This window comes from Poromitra crassiceps (genome assembly GCF_964638095.1).
Source record: "Poromitra crassiceps genome assembly, chromosome: 3".
Taxonomy (NCBI): domain Eukaryota; kingdom Metazoa; phylum Chordata; class Actinopteri; order Beryciformes; family Melamphaidae; genus Poromitra; species Poromitra crassiceps.
In genome coordinates, this window is record NC_139625.1 from 71,148,488 (window position 1) to 71,169,129 (window position 20,642).

The 20,642-nt window shown below is 44.2% G+C and overlaps 1 protein-coding gene across 1 annotated transcript; it reads left to right on the plus strand.

The window, feature by feature from the left end:
• Nucleotides 1-137: 137 nt before the first annotated feature.
• On the plus strand, nucleotides 138-20,429 carry bag5 (BCL2 associated athanogene 5). The gene is made up of 6 exons (XM_083632529.1): nucleotides 138-187; nucleotides 4,811-5,126; nucleotides 5,378-5,569; nucleotides 10,234-10,628; nucleotides 18,101-18,314; nucleotides 19,401-20,429. The coding sequence occupies exons 2-6, from the start codon at nucleotides 4,845-4,847 to the stop codon at nucleotides 19,725-19,727; spliced, it is 1,410 nt and encodes a 469-aa protein (XP_083488655.1). The 5' UTR covers nucleotides 138-187; nucleotides 4,811-4,844; the 3' UTR covers nucleotides 19,728-20,429.
• Nucleotides 20,430-20,642: the final 213 nt, after the last annotated feature.

Below are 20,642 nucleotides of genomic sequence, written 5' to 3' on the forward strand. Positions count from 1 at the left end.
CGCTTGTCAAAACGAGTCGATGCAGGTATAGGGGATTTTAATTCCGTGTATTTGTAATGAGAAACTCCGTGTTATGTCATGCTTGTGAACAGTAGCAAGTAAAGCCTACGTTAGGCTAATGTTTAGCTTGAGTGAGTCTGAGGTGCGCACCTTCCCACATCAATTCAGATGGCTGTACGCTGGCTATGTAGGTAAGAATTGAAGTATAAAGCTGGTTAAGTAGTACACATTTCGTAAGAATAGAAAGTTACAGTTATATGAGCGAGGTGGGGCACAGTCAGGTGATCATCGGTAGCTAACGCAGCTACCGGGAACGTTACCTAGCTTGACTGACACAGACAATGCTATTCACAGAACAGCGGGCGTGGATAAGGCAGGGGCGCTTAACTCAAGGGATCTGATCGCCGTATTTTGGATGCAAACAGTGCTGTGTCTACTTCACTAATGACGTACACGTCTGTCCCGTCCAGTAATACGTTATTTGACTGTTCACTGCATTTTGAAGCACGACTCGCTCGAAGCAGCCCTGGTTTCAGCCTGTGTGTGTGGGCGGGGCGACTCCCGACCGCAGTTCTCCAAGCTTCTCCAGTCTGGACAGCAGAGAGCAGCGTCTGAAAAAACCCCACTCACTCACTGACATTTTTTGGGATTATCCTTGTGGATGCCACCCACGTTTCCCCGGGGATTGCCTTTAGCTGATGGAAACAGACATCTTTAAAAATGTGTGCGAATGTGTTCGGAGTTTTGAAAAGGTGAGAGATGCTCTTCGCATTTGGGAAGGCGGTGAGACATGGCAGGCTGGTATTTGCTACTGTGCAGCTGACAGATGAAATGCGATGTGGGTTTGGGAGATACTTGACAGTGTTGCTCATCGCTATATGACAGGTGTGGGGTCTTTAAAAATCGGTTATTGCAGTGGAAATCGTCATATTTATAGAAAAGCCAGTTTAACGTTTTCTACGGCGACATAATGCGCAAATCCCTGCCCGGTGCAGGCAGCTCCACTAGAGTTGAGCTCAGCTTGGAGGTGGCAAATGGTGCTTGAACGTTTTGGGGAATATCAGGCAGAGGTGCTGCTCCATCACACCAGGCCTGATGAGGAAGGAAGACTTGATTCCTACTACCAGACCTATTCTTAGCTTTCAGATCATCACACTACATCAGACAGAGCCCACAGCTGCTCCTGCTTCCCTGCCTCTCTAGTCTACTGGACCAAACGAAAGGCATGAGCTGGTTGCGTGTGGATTTATTTATTTATCTACCAATATTTGTAAGCTCTGCCCCTGCACATCCATCCACTCTGCTCTGGTCAGATGCCCGTCTTACATAAAGTACTTTGGGGAACGCTCATACATAATCCTATCTATTCTAATAAGTGATATTTTATTGTGGGCTACAGTATTCACATGCAGCCGTCACATCATATTTCCAGGTGCTTCTGTCTGGTAATGACACACAACCTCTCGTCTCCCCCTGAGCCATGTTCTGTTGCAAAAACTCAAATCCTTCTCTTAATCCTTTGTGTTACCATTCAGCCTGTAGATGTCAAAATTGGGCGGGCTTTTCCTTTGATACAGACTGTACTTTTGTGTGTGTGTGGGTGTGTGTGTGTGTGTGTGTGTGTGTGTGTGGGGGGGGGGGGGGGGGGGGGGGGTTGATGGGAAAGAAAACCCTTGGTGAACAGTTTTGCTGCTCTCTTTTTCTAAATCCAAAAGTAGAGATTTTTTTAAGGCTTCAGGTGGCTCCTCGCAAATCTCACGCTGCCAGCATTTGAGGTGGTCAGAGCAGTAGTGTGCATTGCAACACCAGACCAGTGAAGAGGATTATGCGTGCTTGACTCACTGACACCAAATATGTTTTATCCCACACACCACCGAGTCGAGCTCACCTACGGCCCTAATCTGAGAGGAACTGCCAGATATTCAAACACTCAGTAAATCCCTGGATGGAACCAAATCTGTCTCGTGGGTAAAATGTCAGGCTAACACACAGCCACACTGTCATTTCTGGGACACACCCTTCCTCACACACCCCCTTCCTCTTTAAAACTACAGGGAATGACCTGTACTGTCTGTGACTTAATGGACATACAGAGAATGACCTGTATACTGTCTGTGACTTAATGAACATAATTCACTTACAGTCATGTGCAATACCAGAGGCAGAGCTACCATGACTTCTATAGGCAACTCAAATACTATACGGTCCCTGTTTGTACATTTTGTACTTACAGTGTCAGGGTTTTCCACTAGTGCATATACAATGTCCAGCTGGGTGAAACTAGTAGCCAGCCGGGCGGGCTGCATATCAATACCTAGTCTCTGCTCGCAGCGAAGGCAGGGGGGCTGCGCTGTGTATGGGAAGCCACAAAGTGCTGTGATGTGATTCAACACTTTTTGCCATGTTTAAGCATGGTGATTGGCCTGAAGGTCCAAACAAACACCGGCCAGCCGGGAAACTAGAGGCCATCTCATGAAGCGACACCTCTGAATTACACACAATCACACAGCACGGTTGTGGCGGTTGGCTGGTCTATAGCACGGTGTTGCAATATTGCGGTTATTGTGACAGTAAGAAAGTAGCCGACTGGAAATGTTTTAATGTCCGGCCATTTAGCTGACAGCTGCTGCTTATGAAAAATCTTACAGTGTACATTGATACTAGTAATCCTCCTTTATATAAAAGGGAGTAAGTAAGTGGGTTCTGCGATTTTGGTCACGTTTTTGGTTACACTCGGGCTAACATGATGTCACTGATGATGTCATAGACATTGTGACATCATCATCACTGATGATGTCATAGACATTGTGACATCTTCGTCTCTGACATCAGTGACATCATCGTCTATGACATCAGTGATGTCACTCGAGCAATTGTGGTTTTTGCTTACACTCAAGCATTGTGACATCATCAGTGATGTCATGCCAATAGAACAGGCAAGGCCACGCAGCACCCGAGCTGCGGGCGAGGCTGTGCAGTGGCCGAGCTGCGTATGCGAGCTGCAGGTCATGCTTGGCGAGCTGCAGTTGGGTGAGCCTAGGAATCAAGCGTGTGTAGCGCGCAAGATGCCTAGTAATATTATATTATAATAAAATTATGCTCTAGAGTGGACAGTTAAGGTAAAATGCACATTGCAATGTAAAAACGTCATTAGGTATTTTTGTACCGATCTATATATTTGTTTCTACATTTTACTCCTACCTCAATGTGTGTGTTGTTTGTTATAAGTTGTTATGTTTGTGTTGTCATTTTTGCAAAGTGCTGCTGTAATGCCGGAATTTCTCTTGGGGATGAATAAAGTACTCTATCTAGTATCATCTCTATGTATCATCTATCTATCTTGTATTTAGTTTGACTGGTGGAGGGGTGGAGCTTTTGTAAGTAGTGTTGACTTGAGAATGGATTTCACTGCTTGAGGCACCTGTGTTCACAAGGCTGTTGGTTTTAATTGTTTTGATGTTCTTAACTGCCATATTTTGGGTGCTGTTGGTCAGCTGCATGTAAAGCTGGATAGACAGGCTGGTTGCTTGATGCTTTTTGTGTAGATTAGGAAGCTATCAGCATCATGTTAGCTTATAACTGACAGCTTCGAACGGTTGTTACTACAAAAGGTAGGTTAATCTCATTTTTGTGTTTTTTTGCCAAAGAATTTCGTGTAAATGGTCTGGATTTGGTGGTCATTTATTCTTTTGTCTTTCATCATTAGATTATCCTGTAGTTTTTGTCTCACAAGCAGGGTCCTAAATTAGCAGCACCAGCCAAATGCTGGTAAAATAATATGCAAGTGGCTGGAGTGGCTGGTAGATTTGCTTCACTCACCAGCCCAAAAATGTGAACATTCAGTAGCCATTAGCCATTTGGCCAGTGGACCAAAAAGTTAATTTTGGACTGTGCTCACAAGGAACACGGTCATTAGGTCAAGGTTAAGAAAATATGTCTATTTGCTCTTTTGGTACATTCATTACTCACAAATTCATTCATTCACTCCTGTTGCCGGTATGTCTTTGGTCTACGTTCCTCTGGACTGTAATCAGGGTGAGAGTTTAACACACCAACCACATGCTGGTAAATGTTTGTCTTGTCTACCAGCCACTTTGGCAGGTAACCAAACGTGATTGGGAGGCCCTGTTGTGCTCCCAAACTGTGCCTGTCAGAAGAGTAGCAGCAGCTTTAGAAGTGATCCAGTGGAAACATCTTAACTCACTGCCCTGCTCTTAGACTCGGCTCCGCTCTGCCCTGAATTGTTGTTGCTTATTTAGGGCCATTCCATTTAATTTTATTTTTTCAAATTCAGTTTTTCCATTTTTTTATTTTGATTTAGTTTTTTTTTTTCAATGACCTTTCGCAGACAGCCTTTCGGCATGTTTCTCAAAGTGAAAACCAAGTTGTTAGGTGACGTAAGGGTGCCAGGCAAGACCGACCCCCCTCTCAAAACACCCGAATCGAAAACTTGTCTAGGCCTATAATTATTTTCAATTCAATTCAATTCAATTCAAAAAACTTTATTAGTCCCGCAAGGGGCAATTTAAGGCATGAATACTGCAAACAAGCTGTACTTTGTACACAATGATTATGAAATCATTTGGGTTACTACAATAATTAGGCCTACTTTTGATTTTGATAATTAAGCCTAGTTTGATCAATTTCAGCCGAATTATGGAAAATTCTGCAACATTCCATGTTTTACAGTTTATTCCATTTTTATTACCAAATTCCATGATTCCGTCTGTTTTTTTCTGCATTGCGGAAATCACATGGCCCTATGTTATTGTTTTGACTTCCTTTGTACTTCTGTGTGCCTTTTCTCCAGCCTGTTTGGGAAGCCCTTTGATGGTGGGAAGAGGATGGACCATGGTGGCCCGTCACAGCAACAGCCACAGCCTCAGCATCCGATGCAGCAGCAGCAGCCATACCACCCGCAGCACCCGGCCATGATGCGCCTGTTCGAGATCCAGAGAGAGGGGGCGTCTCTTGGGCCGCAGGTCTGCACCTTCAGCGGCCTGCAGAACGACCGCGACTACAAGCGGCTGGAGCGCGAGCTGACGCGCCTGCTGCTGGAGGCGGACCAGGTCGACACGGAGGGCAGGTCCGAGCTGCAGGGTGCACGCAAGCGGGCCGCGCAGGAGGTGGGTGGCTGTAGGTCAGGCTGTAGATTAGCTAGATTCTTTGGTGGTCTCTCTCTTCTCCCTTCTCTCTGCTCTCTCTTCCCTCTCTTTATATGCACGTTTCTTATGTTTATGCTTTATATAAGTTGTTCAATTCTGTTTATTGATTATTATGCTTAGCTAGATTTAGCTAGACACATTCTGTAAAGTTCCCTGAGACATGCTTGTGAATTAGGGCTATACAAATAAACTTGACTTTGACTTGACTTGAGGTGGAGGGCATGCTGCGATACCTGGAGGAGAACGCCACCCACCCGTCACGCCTGGCCATGGAGGAGCTGATCCAGGAGGCGCGGCGGCTGGTGGACGAGGGCGTGGTCGCACCACAGCGTGCCGGCGGGGCGGCCGAGATCAGCGATGAGTTGGTGGACGCATTGCAGGAGGTCACCCTCAAGCTCACCCAGGTAGGGATGGGAATCGAGAACCAGAACCGCTTCCAAATGTAAAATGTAGTCTAATTACATACAGTATGCCTCCGAGGTGATCAATGCCAGCATGTTTTTCTGACAGTTGCTCATGTGCATTGCAAAAACTCCTGCGTCATGACGTCAAACTGCATCATGACGTCAAACTGCGTCATGACGTCAAACTGCATCATGACTTCAAACTCTGTGTCATGATGTCAAACTCTGTGTCATGATGTCAAACTCTGTGTCATGATGTCAAACTCTGCATCATGATGTCAAACTCTGTGTCATGACTTCAAACTCTGCATCATGATGTCAAACTCTGTGTCATGACTTCAAACTCTGCATCATGACTTCAAACTCTGCGTCATGACGTCAAACTCTGCATCATGACTTCAAACTCTGCATCATGATGTCAAACTCTGCGTCATGATGTCAAACTCTGTGTCATGATGTCAAACTCTGCATCATGACTTCAAACTCTGCGTCATGACTTCAAACTCTGCATCATGACTTCAAACTCTGCGTCATGACTTCAAACTCTGCATCATGACTTCAAACTCTGCATCATGATGTCAAACTCTGTGTCATGATGTCAAACTCTGTGTCATGATGTCAAACTCTGCATCATGATGTCAAACTCTGCGTCATGACTTCAAACTCTGCGTCATGACTTCAAACTCTGCATCATGACTTCAAACTCTGCATCATGACTTCAAACTCTGTGTCATGATGTCAAACTCTGTGTCATGACTTCAAACTCTGCGTCATGACTTCAAACTCTGCGTCATGACGTCAAACTCTGCATCATGACTTCAAACTCTGCATCATGACTTCAAACTCTGTGTCATGATGTCAAACTCTGCGTCATGATGTCAAACTCTGTGTCATGACTTCAAACTCTGCATCATGATGTCAAACTCTGTGTCATGATGTCAAACTCTGTGTCATCATGATGTCAAACTCTGTGTCATGATGTCAAGCTCTGTGTCATGATGTCAAACTCTGTGTCATGATGTCAAACTCTGTGTCATGATGTCAAGCTCTGTGTCATGATGTCAAACTCTGTGTCATGATGTCAAACTCTGCGTCATGACTTCAACCTCTGCGTCATGATGTCAAACTCTGTGTCATGACTTCAAACTCTGTGTCATGATGTCAAACTCTGTGTCATGACTTCAAACTCTGTGTCATGATGTCAAACTCTGTGTCATGATGTCAAACTCTGTCATGACTTCAAACTCTGTGTCATGATGTCAAACTCTGTGTCATGATGTCAAACTCTGTGTCATGACTTCAAACTCTGTGTCATGACTTCAAACTCTGTGTCATGATGTCAAACTCTGTGTCATGACTTCAAACTCTGTGTCATGACGTCAAACTCTGTGTCATGACTTCAAACTCTGCGTCATGACTTCAAACTCTGTGTCATGATGTCAAACTCTGTGTCATGACTTCAAACTCTGCATCATGATGTCAAACTCTGCGTCATGACTTCAAACTCTGCGTCATGACTTCAAACTCTGCATCATGACTTCAAACTCTGCATCATGACTTCAAACTCTGTGTCATGATGTCAAACTCTGTGTCATGACTTCAAACTCTGCGTCATGACTTCAAACTCTGCGTCATGACGTCAAACTCTGCATCATGACTTCAAACTCTGCATCATGACTTCAAACTCTGTGTCATGATGTCAAACTCTGCGTCATGATGTCAAACTCTGTGTCATGACTTCAAACTCTGCATCATGATGTCAAACTCTGTGTCATGATGTCAAGCTCTGTGTCATGATGTCAAACTCTGTGTCATGATGTCAAACTCTGTGTCATGATGTCAAGCTCTGTGTCATGATGTCAAACTCTGTGTCATGATGTCAAACTCTGCGTCATGACTTCAACCTCTGCGTCATGATGTCAAACTCTGTGTCATGACTTCAAACTCTGTGTCATGATGTCAAACTCTGTGTCATGACTTCAAACTCTGTGTCATGATGTCAAACTCTGTGTCATGATGTCAAACTCTGTGTCATGACTTCAAACTCTGTGTCATGACTTCAAACTCTGTGTCATGATGTCAAACTCTGTGTCATGACTTCAAACTCTGTGTCATGACGTCAAACTCTGTGTCATGATGTCAAACTCTGTGTCATGACTTCAAACTCTGTGTCATGACGTCAAACTCTGTGTCATGATGTCAAACTCTGTGTCATGATGTCAAACTCTGCATCATGACTTCAAACTCTGTGTCATGATGTCAAACTCTGCATCATGACTTCAAACTCTGCGTCATGATGTCAAACTCTGTGTCATGACCTCAAACTCTGCGTCATGACGTCAAAAAGGAACGTCACGTAAATTGAAAGGATGGACCGGAGAAAATAGGCAAAGAAATGCAGTTTGGGCATCAGGGAGAAATGTTTTCCACTGCCTGGCACTCCATTCATTGCCCTAACTACTAAGTTAAGTTAAGTTATCCTTTATTCATCCCCTTGGGGAAATTCATCCTCTGCATTTGACCCATCCTCTACTAGGAACCTTCCTAGAACTAGGAGCAGTGGGCAGCCACTGTGCAGCGCTTGGGGACCAACTCCAGTTATTTTGCCAGTACCTTGGTCAGGGGCACTTCCATTAACACCGCATTTCCATTAACTTTACTGCACTTGTGTTAACACTTTAGTGTCACGTTAAAGTTATCATCTGTAGTTTACAGGCAGCATTATCACCACTAGCGTTAAACAGTTTATTTTTTATGAGAAATTAAACACAGTAAGACAGACTCACCCGCTTGCTACCGATGTTGATGGAAAACAATCCGCTTTTACATTCTGTTGAGCAGCAAAACTTCCAGACAGCAGTGTGACACAGTCCGCATATTAGGAGCGGGCCCGAGAGTACAAAAAATCTGCTGTCCCTCGTTGCCCAGATTGTGTATCAGCAGGGCTTTCTTCCTTTCAACGTTAGCATCAGCTAGTCCTAGTATGAACGTTTCAAAGGATTCATGCCAGCAAACCCACGGGATCGGCGTCTCGCCAGGCAGGGCGAGGAACAGGGAGAGAGGTGAGAGCAGAGAATCCATCGTCCTCGTCGCCAATGTTATGTTTAATAACTTGTGGACCACGACGTGACTGTTAAACGTTTTATTGTCATGCGGTCACACTGACTCCCATGTTTACAATTACAACCGGTAACTGTCTGCCTTTCCGAAACCCTGCCACTCCGAACGTTACCTTCCATTATTCGGACTGGCGGTCCTTCACCTTTTTTTCATAGGTCCCGAAAATTCCTGCCTTCATTATTCGAAATGTCGGTCCTTCCTTGTTTTTCTAAAGGATCCGCCATTCCGAAGTTTGGATATTGTGGAATATGGCACAAAAGTGCAGACATTTCAGTCGCACACGTCTGAGCAGCGCAGCAGTAGCCTATTAGAACTGGGCTTTTACTGATGCTTTCTGAAGGCTATTTACTTGATTAGACTTATATTTTCGTTAGGATATTGTTTTTTTCGTTATTGTTTAATTGTTTTCAGTTAATCAGGCAAGCTTATCCTATTGGAATCTATAATTATTTCGTATGACATTTTACACAGCTGCAGGGCGCATGGAGGGACAACAGAATTATAGGCTATGTTATGTTCCCGTGGGCGTGTCAGCATGTGTGTGCGCTCACTGCGCTGCTCTCAAAAGCAGGGTCTGTGCATTGTGCAGAGACACATAGCCTATTACTATCTTGCACATTGTGGCGTTAGAGGGAGCACCAACAACATCTTTGAACAACACGTCTTTATTTTAATTTTGTTGGGCTCCACAATCATTTCGAGGACTCGAGGCAACCCATTTAGCAGCATCTGAGAGAGGTGCCTGTGACTGTCTGAACGAGGTTCAGCTGCCTGAACATGAACTGGAAGTCAAATCAAGTTCGGAGTGGCGGACCTTATGAAAATCGGAGTGGCAGGATTTCTGAGTGGCAATATTTCTGAGTGCCTATATTTCTGAGTGGCGGAACGTCGGAGTGGCAGCACGTCGGAATGGCGGCATGTAACCATTACAACCATACCACTTTTCCAGCAGGGCAGACTGTCGTAAAGCTGCCTGTCTTGAAGGTACAGCCACAGCTGATATGACGCGGACGTGTTGGTTATTGTAACGGTTATGATTTAATATCCAGTTAGCCGTGTACACGGTGACATCCCTAGTAGGTATGAATGAAAATTGACATCAACCATATATTTATTGCCAAATCAAGCTTTATTAACCCTTGTGACATGTTTTAATATACTTATGTTAACATTGCTTCCCACAAAGTAGGGGAAAAAATAGCCAGATTGGCAACACTGTTGTATGCAAATTAACATGCAAATTGACCGTTTAACCATCGACACAACTGTGTGATGAGTTGCATAATTGTGAAACAGATGAAAAGGCTATTTACTCTTTGTTGCCACCTGGTGAGTAAATATATGTAACTAAAACCATTAAAATTGACAACCGGTCCGTGATTTCCCCCCCATGTATCTACCGGTCCTTGGCACAAAAAAGTTTGGTAACTCCTGATATATGTAACCTTTCCTATGTAAAGCCACATGCTTGTGTGGTAAGGGGCTATAAGCAGAAGTGAACTGAACTGAACTAAAATCTTATCAATTCCCATCCCTACACCCAGATCAAGACCGGAGGGAGGGTGCCACTCCGCAAGGCGCGTTACCGGGCGCTGACTCGCCTGTGTGCCGTGCAGGACGTGATCGAAGGGCGCACGCAGCAGCAGACGCTCTCGTTGCCGCTGTCGGGGGACACCCACGAGGCAGTGCACTGCATCAACCAGGTGATGGTGAGGGTAGGCGTGGCGCGCAGCCAGCTGGTGGCACTGCTGATGGGACTGAGCGGGAGGGACAGCTGCGCCCACCTGTCCCGCATCCTGACAGAGATGCTGGTGGAGTTGGACGCCCTGGACGTGTCGGGGAACGCGGCGGTCAGAAACTACCGCAAACAAGTGGTGGAGGAGATCAACGGCCTGCTCAAACACCTTGACCTGGAGGGGGAGGGAGACGACACGCGCAGGTAGGCAACATGTCAGGATTAACGGATATACAACTTTCTCACCTTGAACACCCCCCAAATTAGACAATGAAGGGGGGGTTGAGTTATACACGTCAGTTAGACAGTCAGAACCAGGGCAAAACTGAATTAAGCCCCTTTGAGATTGGCCCAAAAACCCACTAATATATCCACAGTCTAAAAGTTGCAAGGGGCAATTTACTAATGGGTCAAATGACTCAGGCACGGCTTTTCATTGGATCCGCTCTGAACAGACAGCAATATAAATAGCTCCCCCGGTGGCAACAGAATGTTTCGCACCTTGAGGACCGACGTCAGTGCTTTCCACAGGCTGAAAATGTACTTTCTTAACGGTTAACTAATTACTTTAAATTGTCTTCACATTGTGTCCAATGAAACCCAACTGACGGAATATGCCAACAGAAAAAGACAAAAGCGTGCCAATAATCGCCCTTCCTGAGCATTTGCATTTGCTGCCTTGCCTTGCCTACACTACACCACATGTGAGTTCGGAGAAATTGTGGAATTTTATATTTTTTACAAATGTTTTCAGAATGGGAGACGGACTGTCAGGTTAAGTAGATCTACTGCATCACCAAATGACAGATATGACGTGATGCGCAGTTGCGCACATTAGATGCATTAGTATTGGAGAGCAATCCAGATACATTTCTATACATTGATTAACTGTTTATCCGGCCAGGACGATATTGCTGCCACAGTTTATGTATTGGAAACAATGTCACATCAATGTTCTGGTTTGAAGTGTCCAGTGCACCTGCAGCCTGTGGCAGTTGGTTCATCCACTGAATCGCACGCTCTGGGGGAACAGCTGTAATGGGTTGGAGGCGATGTGAAAGTGTCAATGGCCTATTTTTAGCGTTTAACACATGCTGTTTACCTGCGTTTAAAAAACACGTTATGAGCGATAATTTTGATGTTAAAAAAAAAGGTGAGTAGAGGTGCACTGATACCAGTTTTTCAGAACCAATATGAGTACCAAAATACTTTGGGCTCTATTTTCCCACAGGCCTTAGGCGCAGAAACTGGCCTTAAACGCAAAAAAACGTGCCTTGCGCCTGCCTCGGGAAGATAGCAACATGGTTTTAGGCCACGAAATGCGCTTTACGCCAAACAGGCGTGGCGCAGTGCCAGAATGGGCGTTTCGGCCTTAAATACTGGCCTAACGATATCTTCCCCCCTGGCGTTAATTTAGCGCTTTGCGCTTTTGAAAACCAGGCCTTATTCAGTGCGCCGCGGATATTCCACGCACAGCTTCTCCTCTGCTGATCTCACAGTTTGTCCCCCTCTCTCTCTCTCTCACTCCCTCTCTCGTGTGCTCAGACAGGCACAAAGTCCGATGGGAAAAAAGGTTGTTATACCGTACGTAGTATAACGACATGACAGTTTTTTATAACATGACAGTTTTGAGCCCGTGACATTCAGAGGCTGTTGCATCATCCTACCTGTGCAGTGGGGGAGAAGAAAAGGCGAGAGAAAATGAGATCATTCTGCCCAAACAAATGTTCACTCCCTGGCTTCCCTACCAAAGCCACAAATGTGAAATCTCCCAGCATGCATTGGGCTAGGGATGTCGACGGTTGTTAATCAAGCTAGATTTGGAAATAAACACATGGTTAATGTTGATTTTATCTACCTGATGTCTGATCAAACGCATTCCGCAGCGAAGCACACACACAGCTGAACACCTGCTGCAGTCACAGTGAAGTGAGTGCACGGACTGCCCCGCCCCTCTGCTGCTCCTGTCTGAGCACACAGCTCAGATGTGCTCTGTGACCATTTCAGAATGATTAACACACACCCAGCGAAACAATCAGCTCATACATGTTCTATAGTTTTGTTAACTTCGTGTGTGCTGTCATTACTTTTTCTTCAATGTCTCATTCGGTCTAACTCTCTCCCTCCCTCTCTGCAGTGCATGTTCAATGTTCATCATGCACACGCATGCATACGCTCGCACTCAATGATGAAACAGTAGTTTTTACCATGTTACAAAAATGCAGAGATGAAGCGGTCGAATTGACGATTGAAAAGTATCAATTAACGTTAGTCTTTACTGTCCAACACATGGCAGTTCGGAGAAATTGTTTCACAACAAGAGACTGTGTCCAGAGTGCGGACTCGTCTTTATAATGTTGTGGAGCCCTGCAAGACACAGAGAGCACAGCCCTCGTCGCGTGTGTGAAGAGAGAGGGAGAACGGGTGAGACAGAAGCAAACTATTTTTTGCAGATCTCAAAAGCAGGTAAACCACTGTGGGATTAGTGAGACTATTGCTAAAAGAGAAGATACTGTAGTGATGCGCACTTTGTCAGTGCGCCCTCACCTGCAGCCTGGGCTGTCGTCCGCTCAAACAGTACTTCACGGGGCGGCTGCGTGTCAATTGACGTGTCCTTAATATGCAAAGCGTGCAGCTCTAAGCAGTATAGCCTATCGGAGGAATGTTTTTGTTTAGATGGCTGGAGGATTCAACTTGGGTTTACAATGGTTTAATGGGGCACAGACAGTAAAATAGCACATTTTAATCTTCTCGGTTAACCGACAATTGTCGGCTAATGAGGGTCGGTTGTCGGTCAAGAAAAATTATGATTTTCGACATCCCTACATTGGGCTAATACATTTCGATAATAAATAGCATCCAAATGAGCCTAAATAGATAGAAAGGTAGATGTGTAATGTTAACACAACATGCAATTGTAGAACATTTCAATGTTGGACAAAATAAAATCGCGAAATCAAAACACAACCCTATGTGAAACATATATGTCATCCTGGGGCTATATACTGTATATATCCCTCGCAGATTTAACGTGATTTAGATAAGTGACAGCGTAACGCGGTTCTACTGTCATGTCCTATACTGTGATGTCCGCTCCAATAAATTGGCCCTACTTCACATTTAGTTTTACAATAAAAACACATTTCTGACTTTACATAATGTAGGCTATATTTATGCATCATCCTACCTGTGCAGCAGGGGAGAGAAAACGATATAATTCTGGACTAGGGCTGTCAATCTCCCTCTATAATCAAATTCGAATTTCAGTGCTTTATACATTTTAATATTCGAATTATATTCGAATATTTTAATTAATTTTTAATTGAATTTAAAAAAAAAAAAAAAAATTTTTTTTGTCTGAGTGAATTGTTGTCTTCTCTTATGTTGTGTTCTGATTCTAAATATAGCTGAATCTTTGGGTTTGACCAAGTAAAACTTTTTCTAAGCATTTTACCAAATGTAGATGGAAAAGTGAATGGTGGATGAATATTCAAAATAATATTAGGCTTATCACAAATAGTCCAGCAATGATGTTTATTTAAGAAAACATGTTCCTTGTACAATGTACATACATTCATTGCATTAGAAAATAGGTCAGATAACCAGAGCTTAGTTAATATTCATCAGTGATGTATTGGTGCTGTCTGAAATGCTAAAATAAAATAATTGATAATAAAAAAAGACACAGCCTTTGTTTGAGCTCCTTATCAATAAACAACTAAGTAAACTTTGCCAAAACAACAATGAGCCATGAACAACAAAAAAATCAGTCACGTATTGCACTTAAGAGCTATAGGTTTACATTCAGTATAGCAGCTTCAACAGTCAACTTCAGTTAACACTCTTTTCTTCAAGTATGTTGTCAGAACTTGTCACTGTTCTAGTGTTCTAAAAAAAAAAAAAAAAAAAAAAAAAAAAAAAAATTAAATAAAAAAATATTCGTTTTTAAAAAATAATAATAATCGAATTTCGTTCATAATTATTAAATTCGAATAATATTCGAATATCAAAATTCGTTTCAACAGCCCTATTCTGGACAAACTTTCACCAATCTAATCTCATCATGACATAGGGATAGGCTATTTTTTTCTAGCCAATGCGTTTAGAACATTCTTTTCACTTTGATCTTGCTATAGTGTAGCGTATTTACATGCTTGCAGTATTTAAACTGCAGTTAGATTGGTTTGAATAATATGGAATAATAGCCTATATATGGAGACAGACAGACGGGATGAAAGGGAGGGGGGGAGCAGAGCGCTTGGCTTTTCTGGCTTTACTGGATCGCTCCGTGGAATTGGAGCTTAAAAGGGACGCTTGTGATTAGTTTACTGCACTTCCCCAATGACCAGATTGTGCATAATTTTAGGCTTAAAAGGCATGGTTATAATGCTTAAGGCAGCCTGTAGCGCCGATACCAAAATATCGAGTGCGCTGGTCCACGCCCACTACTCTGGCGTTGGGCGCAGTTCATAGGCCGATGCAACGATAGAGCCCCTTATGTGTATCAGCCAATTTGAGTACCACTCTGTTAACATTCATTCACGCTGCCTAATATTGGCCTATTAGAAATAGGGCTGGGCAATATAATCGATACGGCAATATATCGCGATATTTTATTTCCCGATACTGTATCGATACTTGGACGCCAAGTATCGCGATAAAAAAAAAAAAAAATGCAGGCCATGCCATGCCAGGCCTCTGCATCTGGTGATTCCCACCCCTAATCGATACTGTATCGATATTTCCCATATCGATGCGTTCAGTAACACTCAACACTCAGTAGTTTTGACTAAATTTGTCCACTAACTTATCAGTATAAAGTGATGTACATATTATTACACTACCTGGGTGGTACACAGTGTGTTGTATATTTAGCTCTATTATTTAATTTTGAGTAAATTCTGTAGAATATCGCAATATATCGCAATACTGTATGTATCGCATCGCAATATATCGTGATACAATCGTATCGTGACCCAAGTATCGTGATACGTATCGTATCGTGAGATCCTTGCCAATACCCAGCCCTAATTAGAAAACAGGAACAAGAGCTTCATTTGGATAAAAATATGCACTGAAAATGGCCTAACAGTTCTCAATCACATAACGAAAAATAATGCCTCACTACTATAACAAGGCGAGGGTTTGGCTCATGGTGCACAATTGCTCAACAGTTGAGCAGGCGAGCGAGGCACGCTAGAAATGAGCACGTGAAGCGTGTGATATTTCCAGTTGTAATACAATATAAAAAATTTCATCCATTTCATGTCGGCAAACCAGCTATAATATTTTAAAAGAATTACCTACCAGAAATTTCAGTAATACAAAATACCTAAGTGAATATATTTACAGTGGGCGCTATAGTGAATTAATTTATTTTAATCCTGTTCATACCACATATTTATACAAACATTATATAATAATAATAATCCTTCATCTTTCCAAAAGTGGCGGTGACAAATTTGATGCTTTTATTTTGAAGGCAGAATCACCTTCTGGTGTGATTGTGACTGTCCCTGGCTGGTTTGATGGAGCTGCTTCTCCTGACTCCTCCAGGCTCAGCACTGCCAGACACTTTGGCTTTGCATTCCCACACTGCAGACATTTTTCGCCCTGCCATAAAAGTATTGTCTTGCACCACCATAGCGCAGCTCACTCTTGCATTGCACCGTAACACGGGCATTACGTTTCAGATTTTTTGCTGTTCATCTGTCATTAATGTGATGAATTAGGTGGTTAATTCTGAACAATGCTGTTCATGCTACATAAATGCCAAATTAATCGTCTGGATCTTGCACATCGAACCATGTCTTCCTTTTTCAGATCAGATCAACACAGCGGAAGTTATAGACGTCTTTGTACAAAGACAAAGACAACATTTCAGATTATTTGGCTTTTTCAAATGGCCTTTTCAAATGGCTTTTTGGAAATCCGCCTAGGTATCTCCCTACAAAAACCACTGCCAAATACTCATGTTTTGGTATTTTTTCATCTTGTTTGAGTTGGGATGTGGTAAGGCCTGTGGCTATGTCTCCATTGGGTTTCTAGACATAAATACAACAACCACAGGTAACTGTTTACACTCTAAAACTTTTAAGGGTTTTTTATTCTAGGCAAGAATCAACCACTGTGTTTGAGCTGGTGTTACTCAGGGTGAGTAACACATAAGCCCTTTTCCCACATGCGTACCGGAAAATTACCTGTAAGTCAATATCGGACATTTCCCTTCACACTTCGGCTCGCGCATGTGGGAATCTATCAGCGAAATTGCCTGTATGTGGGGGGGGCACTGCAGAGCGAGTGGGGGAGTGACGTGTCGGCAAAACTCTGAATGGTGAAATAAGTTTGCTTGTTTATCCGTTCACCTGCATCGCGTTGAAGCACTTTTTACAGACTGGCTTCATTTGATGTGTCCGGGCTTGCCTTCGCTGTCGGCAACGTAAGCAAAATACTTCCACTTTCGCTTCATGCATTTGCCCTGTCGGGCTGTGACTGAAGGAGGAGGACGGACTGTGGCCAGAGAGCGAGCAGAGAGGAGAGGGGAAAATCAGCACAGCACACCCACACATGAAGCTGACATAGGCTACTGCTCTTATTATCACAAGATCATTTCGCCAGTTTGCTTTAATGTGCGCGAATGATTAGATTATGCCCGCTGGAACATTAAGCAACGTGTGTACACCTCGCCCATGAGAGTGTCGCGGAAAATGACTGCACCCGTTTCTCACTAGTATCCGCTAAAGCGCATACCGCTCTTCTGACAGGCTGGAAAGTGGTGAAATCTCCGCGACGACGGGGTCGCGCTTATACCGGCACGGCGCCTTTCTCACATGCAGGCATTAGACCGCGTACCGGTCATTTTGCGGTACAAAGCGCATGTGGGAAAAGGGCTATAGAGTCATTCTGACACTTGGAACAGAAACTTCAAAGTCTTACCTTTCAGAAAAGGTCAGGCAGTTGTCTGTAACCCTAGCGGTTCAGCCACAGTAAGCATTTTAGTTTGGGTATGTCGTTTTCACCATTTTCTTCAGAAATAGGTGGCTTTAGAAGTATCGGCATCATGACAGCCGCCCCGAGTATGAGCCGGTTCTGATACCCGCAGGTACCATCAGTCCACCTGTGTGGATATGAGCAGCAGGATGTAGGATACTTATGAAAGGGTTAGCTCAGAGTTTTGTGTGCTAGTAGGAATTACAAAATTCAGCCTGGAAAATCCATCCTGATCGCTCTGGACTCCCACCCCTAGCGATTTCCAGAAAGTTCACGGGCCAATTAGAAACCTGCCTTGTAGTTGACAACATAACCAGCTAATCAGGGCAAAATGGTAATCGCAACGAGCGGTAATGTTAACACTAGTAGAGTAAACAGCCATAAGTGCAGTTATGCAGAAATAGACTCAATAACAACAATTAAACAAGAACAAGAGTAGGCAGTAGTGGAGTTTCTCTGTGCGGTAAAGACGTTTTTTGCTGTTCTTGAGTGGATTTGTATTGGATTTGGCGACGCTGATGGGCTGAAGGAGTTGTCTGTCAAGGCAAGAACTCCCGCCCACTGAAATTGATGTGGGCGGCTATGAGTCCAGACTGATATGTAGAGCGAAGTCACATGATCAGGATGGTTTTTACCACCCTATTACAAAACAGCAAATCAACAAAAGTTTGTCTGTGTTTTATCAGGTACGACTTGGCGCAGAACAACTCCATCCGTGAGATCGAGGCGGTGCGGGCTCACGTCTCCCACCTGCGGGGGGAGGTCCTGCGGCACTGTGGGATGGGCGAGTTCAGCTTCAGGCCCAAGGCGGAGCTGCAGAGCCTGCTCACCCACCTGGACCAGGTGGACACGGCCAAGAACCCCTGCATCCGCGAAGCCCGCCGCCGCGCCGTGCTGGAGGTCAAGTCAAGTTTTATTTGTATAGCCCCAATTCACAAGCATGTCTCAGAGGTAGGGTTGGGCATCGAGAACCGGTTCCAAAATTCTGATTCCAAAGGAATCAAAACATGTCCAAAGTCCAGCCCGGGGCCAATTGTGGCCCACAGACCAAATTTGTCTCTCAAAATATACTATATGTGGCCCTCCCCTCAGTATTGGTTAATCATGCGAGTTCAGTTTGCATTTTCTCTGTTCACCTAACAATGACAGCACTATCATACAGTTTGTAGACAAGCACCAAGTAGGAACAACGCAGGGCGAAACAAATGTTTTCAGACAGTAAACACAGCAAACGGTTATCTAGCAACAGACATTTTCCACTGGATGAGATCAGAACATGCTCCACCATCTCCTTTACTTGACACTGAATACAATGACCAGTTGGATGCTTACCTATTATAAGTGTTCCATTCAAATTACTGTGCCAAATTCTCAATCTACTGATTATTTGTTCTCTCATATTAGCCCAACTATTTCTAACCAATCCCACTTTTTTTTGTATTTCATGCTATGAATATGACTGAATATGACTTGTGTGTTAAAAGAAAGGTTCTGTGAAATAAGCATGTGACGTGTTCTGACCCCGCCCCTCAAAGAATCGAATTGAAAATCGTTAAGAACCGGAATTGATAAACACAATCGGAATGAGAATCGTTAATATCCAAACTATATCAAACGCAGTACTCAGAGGACTTTACAGAGAATGTGTCTAGCTAAATCTAGCTACGCACAATCAATAAACAGAAGTGAACAACTTATATAAAGCATATAAAAAACAAGAGAAGAGAAGGGGGGAAGAGAGCGGTGGGAGGGAGAAGTGGGAGAGGAGAGCAGAGAGAGTGAAGAGAGAACAGAACAAGAAGACAGACACTCTTACCTATTCCAACCTTAACCTGAACTACCTAGCAACCAAATAATCTCACCCCCATAATAAGTCAGCCGGGGGTTCCGCGGCACCGGCACGCAAAGCTAGAAATGAGCGAGCGTCAAGCGATATTTCTAGTCTGAATCAACTACATCCTAACCTACCCTATTCTATCCTAACAGGTCCAGGCCATCATCACCTTTCTTGACCTGCGTGAGGCGCTGGCCCGCCGCCAGCCTGGCCCGGCCGAGAACCCGTCCCACCGGGCCGTGTGGCTGGTCCTGGGCAGCCTGTCGGACCTGCAGGCCCAGGCGCTGGGCTTCGACGGCAAGCGGGCTGACAAGAGCTACATGATGCTGGAGGAGCTGCTGACCAAGCAGCTGCTGGCGCTGGACGCCGTGGACCCGCAGGGCGATGAGGGGACCAAGATGGCGCGGAAGCAGGCGGTGAAGTTTGCCCAGAACATTCTCAGCTACCTGGACATGAAGACGGACGAGTGGGAGTATTGAATCCTAAAAGCATGGGTCACAGAACATCTTTGGGGGGGAAAAACTCACTGTGTGAGGAGCTGATACTGTCTGTGTATAAACTTTTGCATTATCACTCCATGGGCTGGCCTCTGTAAATATCTGACTAAAATCCCAGAATGCACTGCAGCAGCGCTTTTTCGTCTTTTCGTGGTAGCTGTGGCCGACCCTGCTGAAGAGAAGTCAACAACGCAGAACTCCTTTTGTGATATACACTTTGGAAATTCATGTTCAATTCCTGACACTTTGCGTGCTTTTTGAAGGTTTACGGAAACCCCGTTTTTTGAAATCTCTTGTATGTGTGTGTATGTGCGTTGTCGTCTGTGTCGTTGTCTTGGTGTGTGGTCGATAAGCCTGCTGCCAAAGCACTAAATAATGCCTGTTACAGTGGAGCATCCTTTGGACTGCAGTTGATATTGAGAAGTTACCCTGATCCCCGTTTGGCCTCATTAATTTTCCTGTCAATTGCTAGTGTGGTAAATACAGTGACCTACTTAGGGAGAGAACAGCAGAGAACCACTGCTTCCGTGTGAATAGGGCTGGTGGTCAGGGAGGTTTAAAGGAGAAGTCATGCAGTGCGTTTGGTTCATGTGGATAGAAGAGAATTCCCTTGCTGCTTGTGTAGTCTGAAATATATTTCAAATGTTGGTTGTGACGTTGTGTGTTTGCTAGGCTATAAATGGATCAGGGGTGAGTTCAGAGATGGAGAGGAGGGGTTATAAATGGATCAGGGGTGAGTTCAGAGATGGAGAGGAGGGGTTATAAATGGATCAGGGGTGAGTTCAGAGATGGAGAGGAGGGGTTATAAATGGATTAGGGGTGAGTTCAGAGATGGAGAGGAGGGGTTATAAATGGATCAGGGGTGAGTTCAGAGATGGAGAGGAGGGGTTATAAATG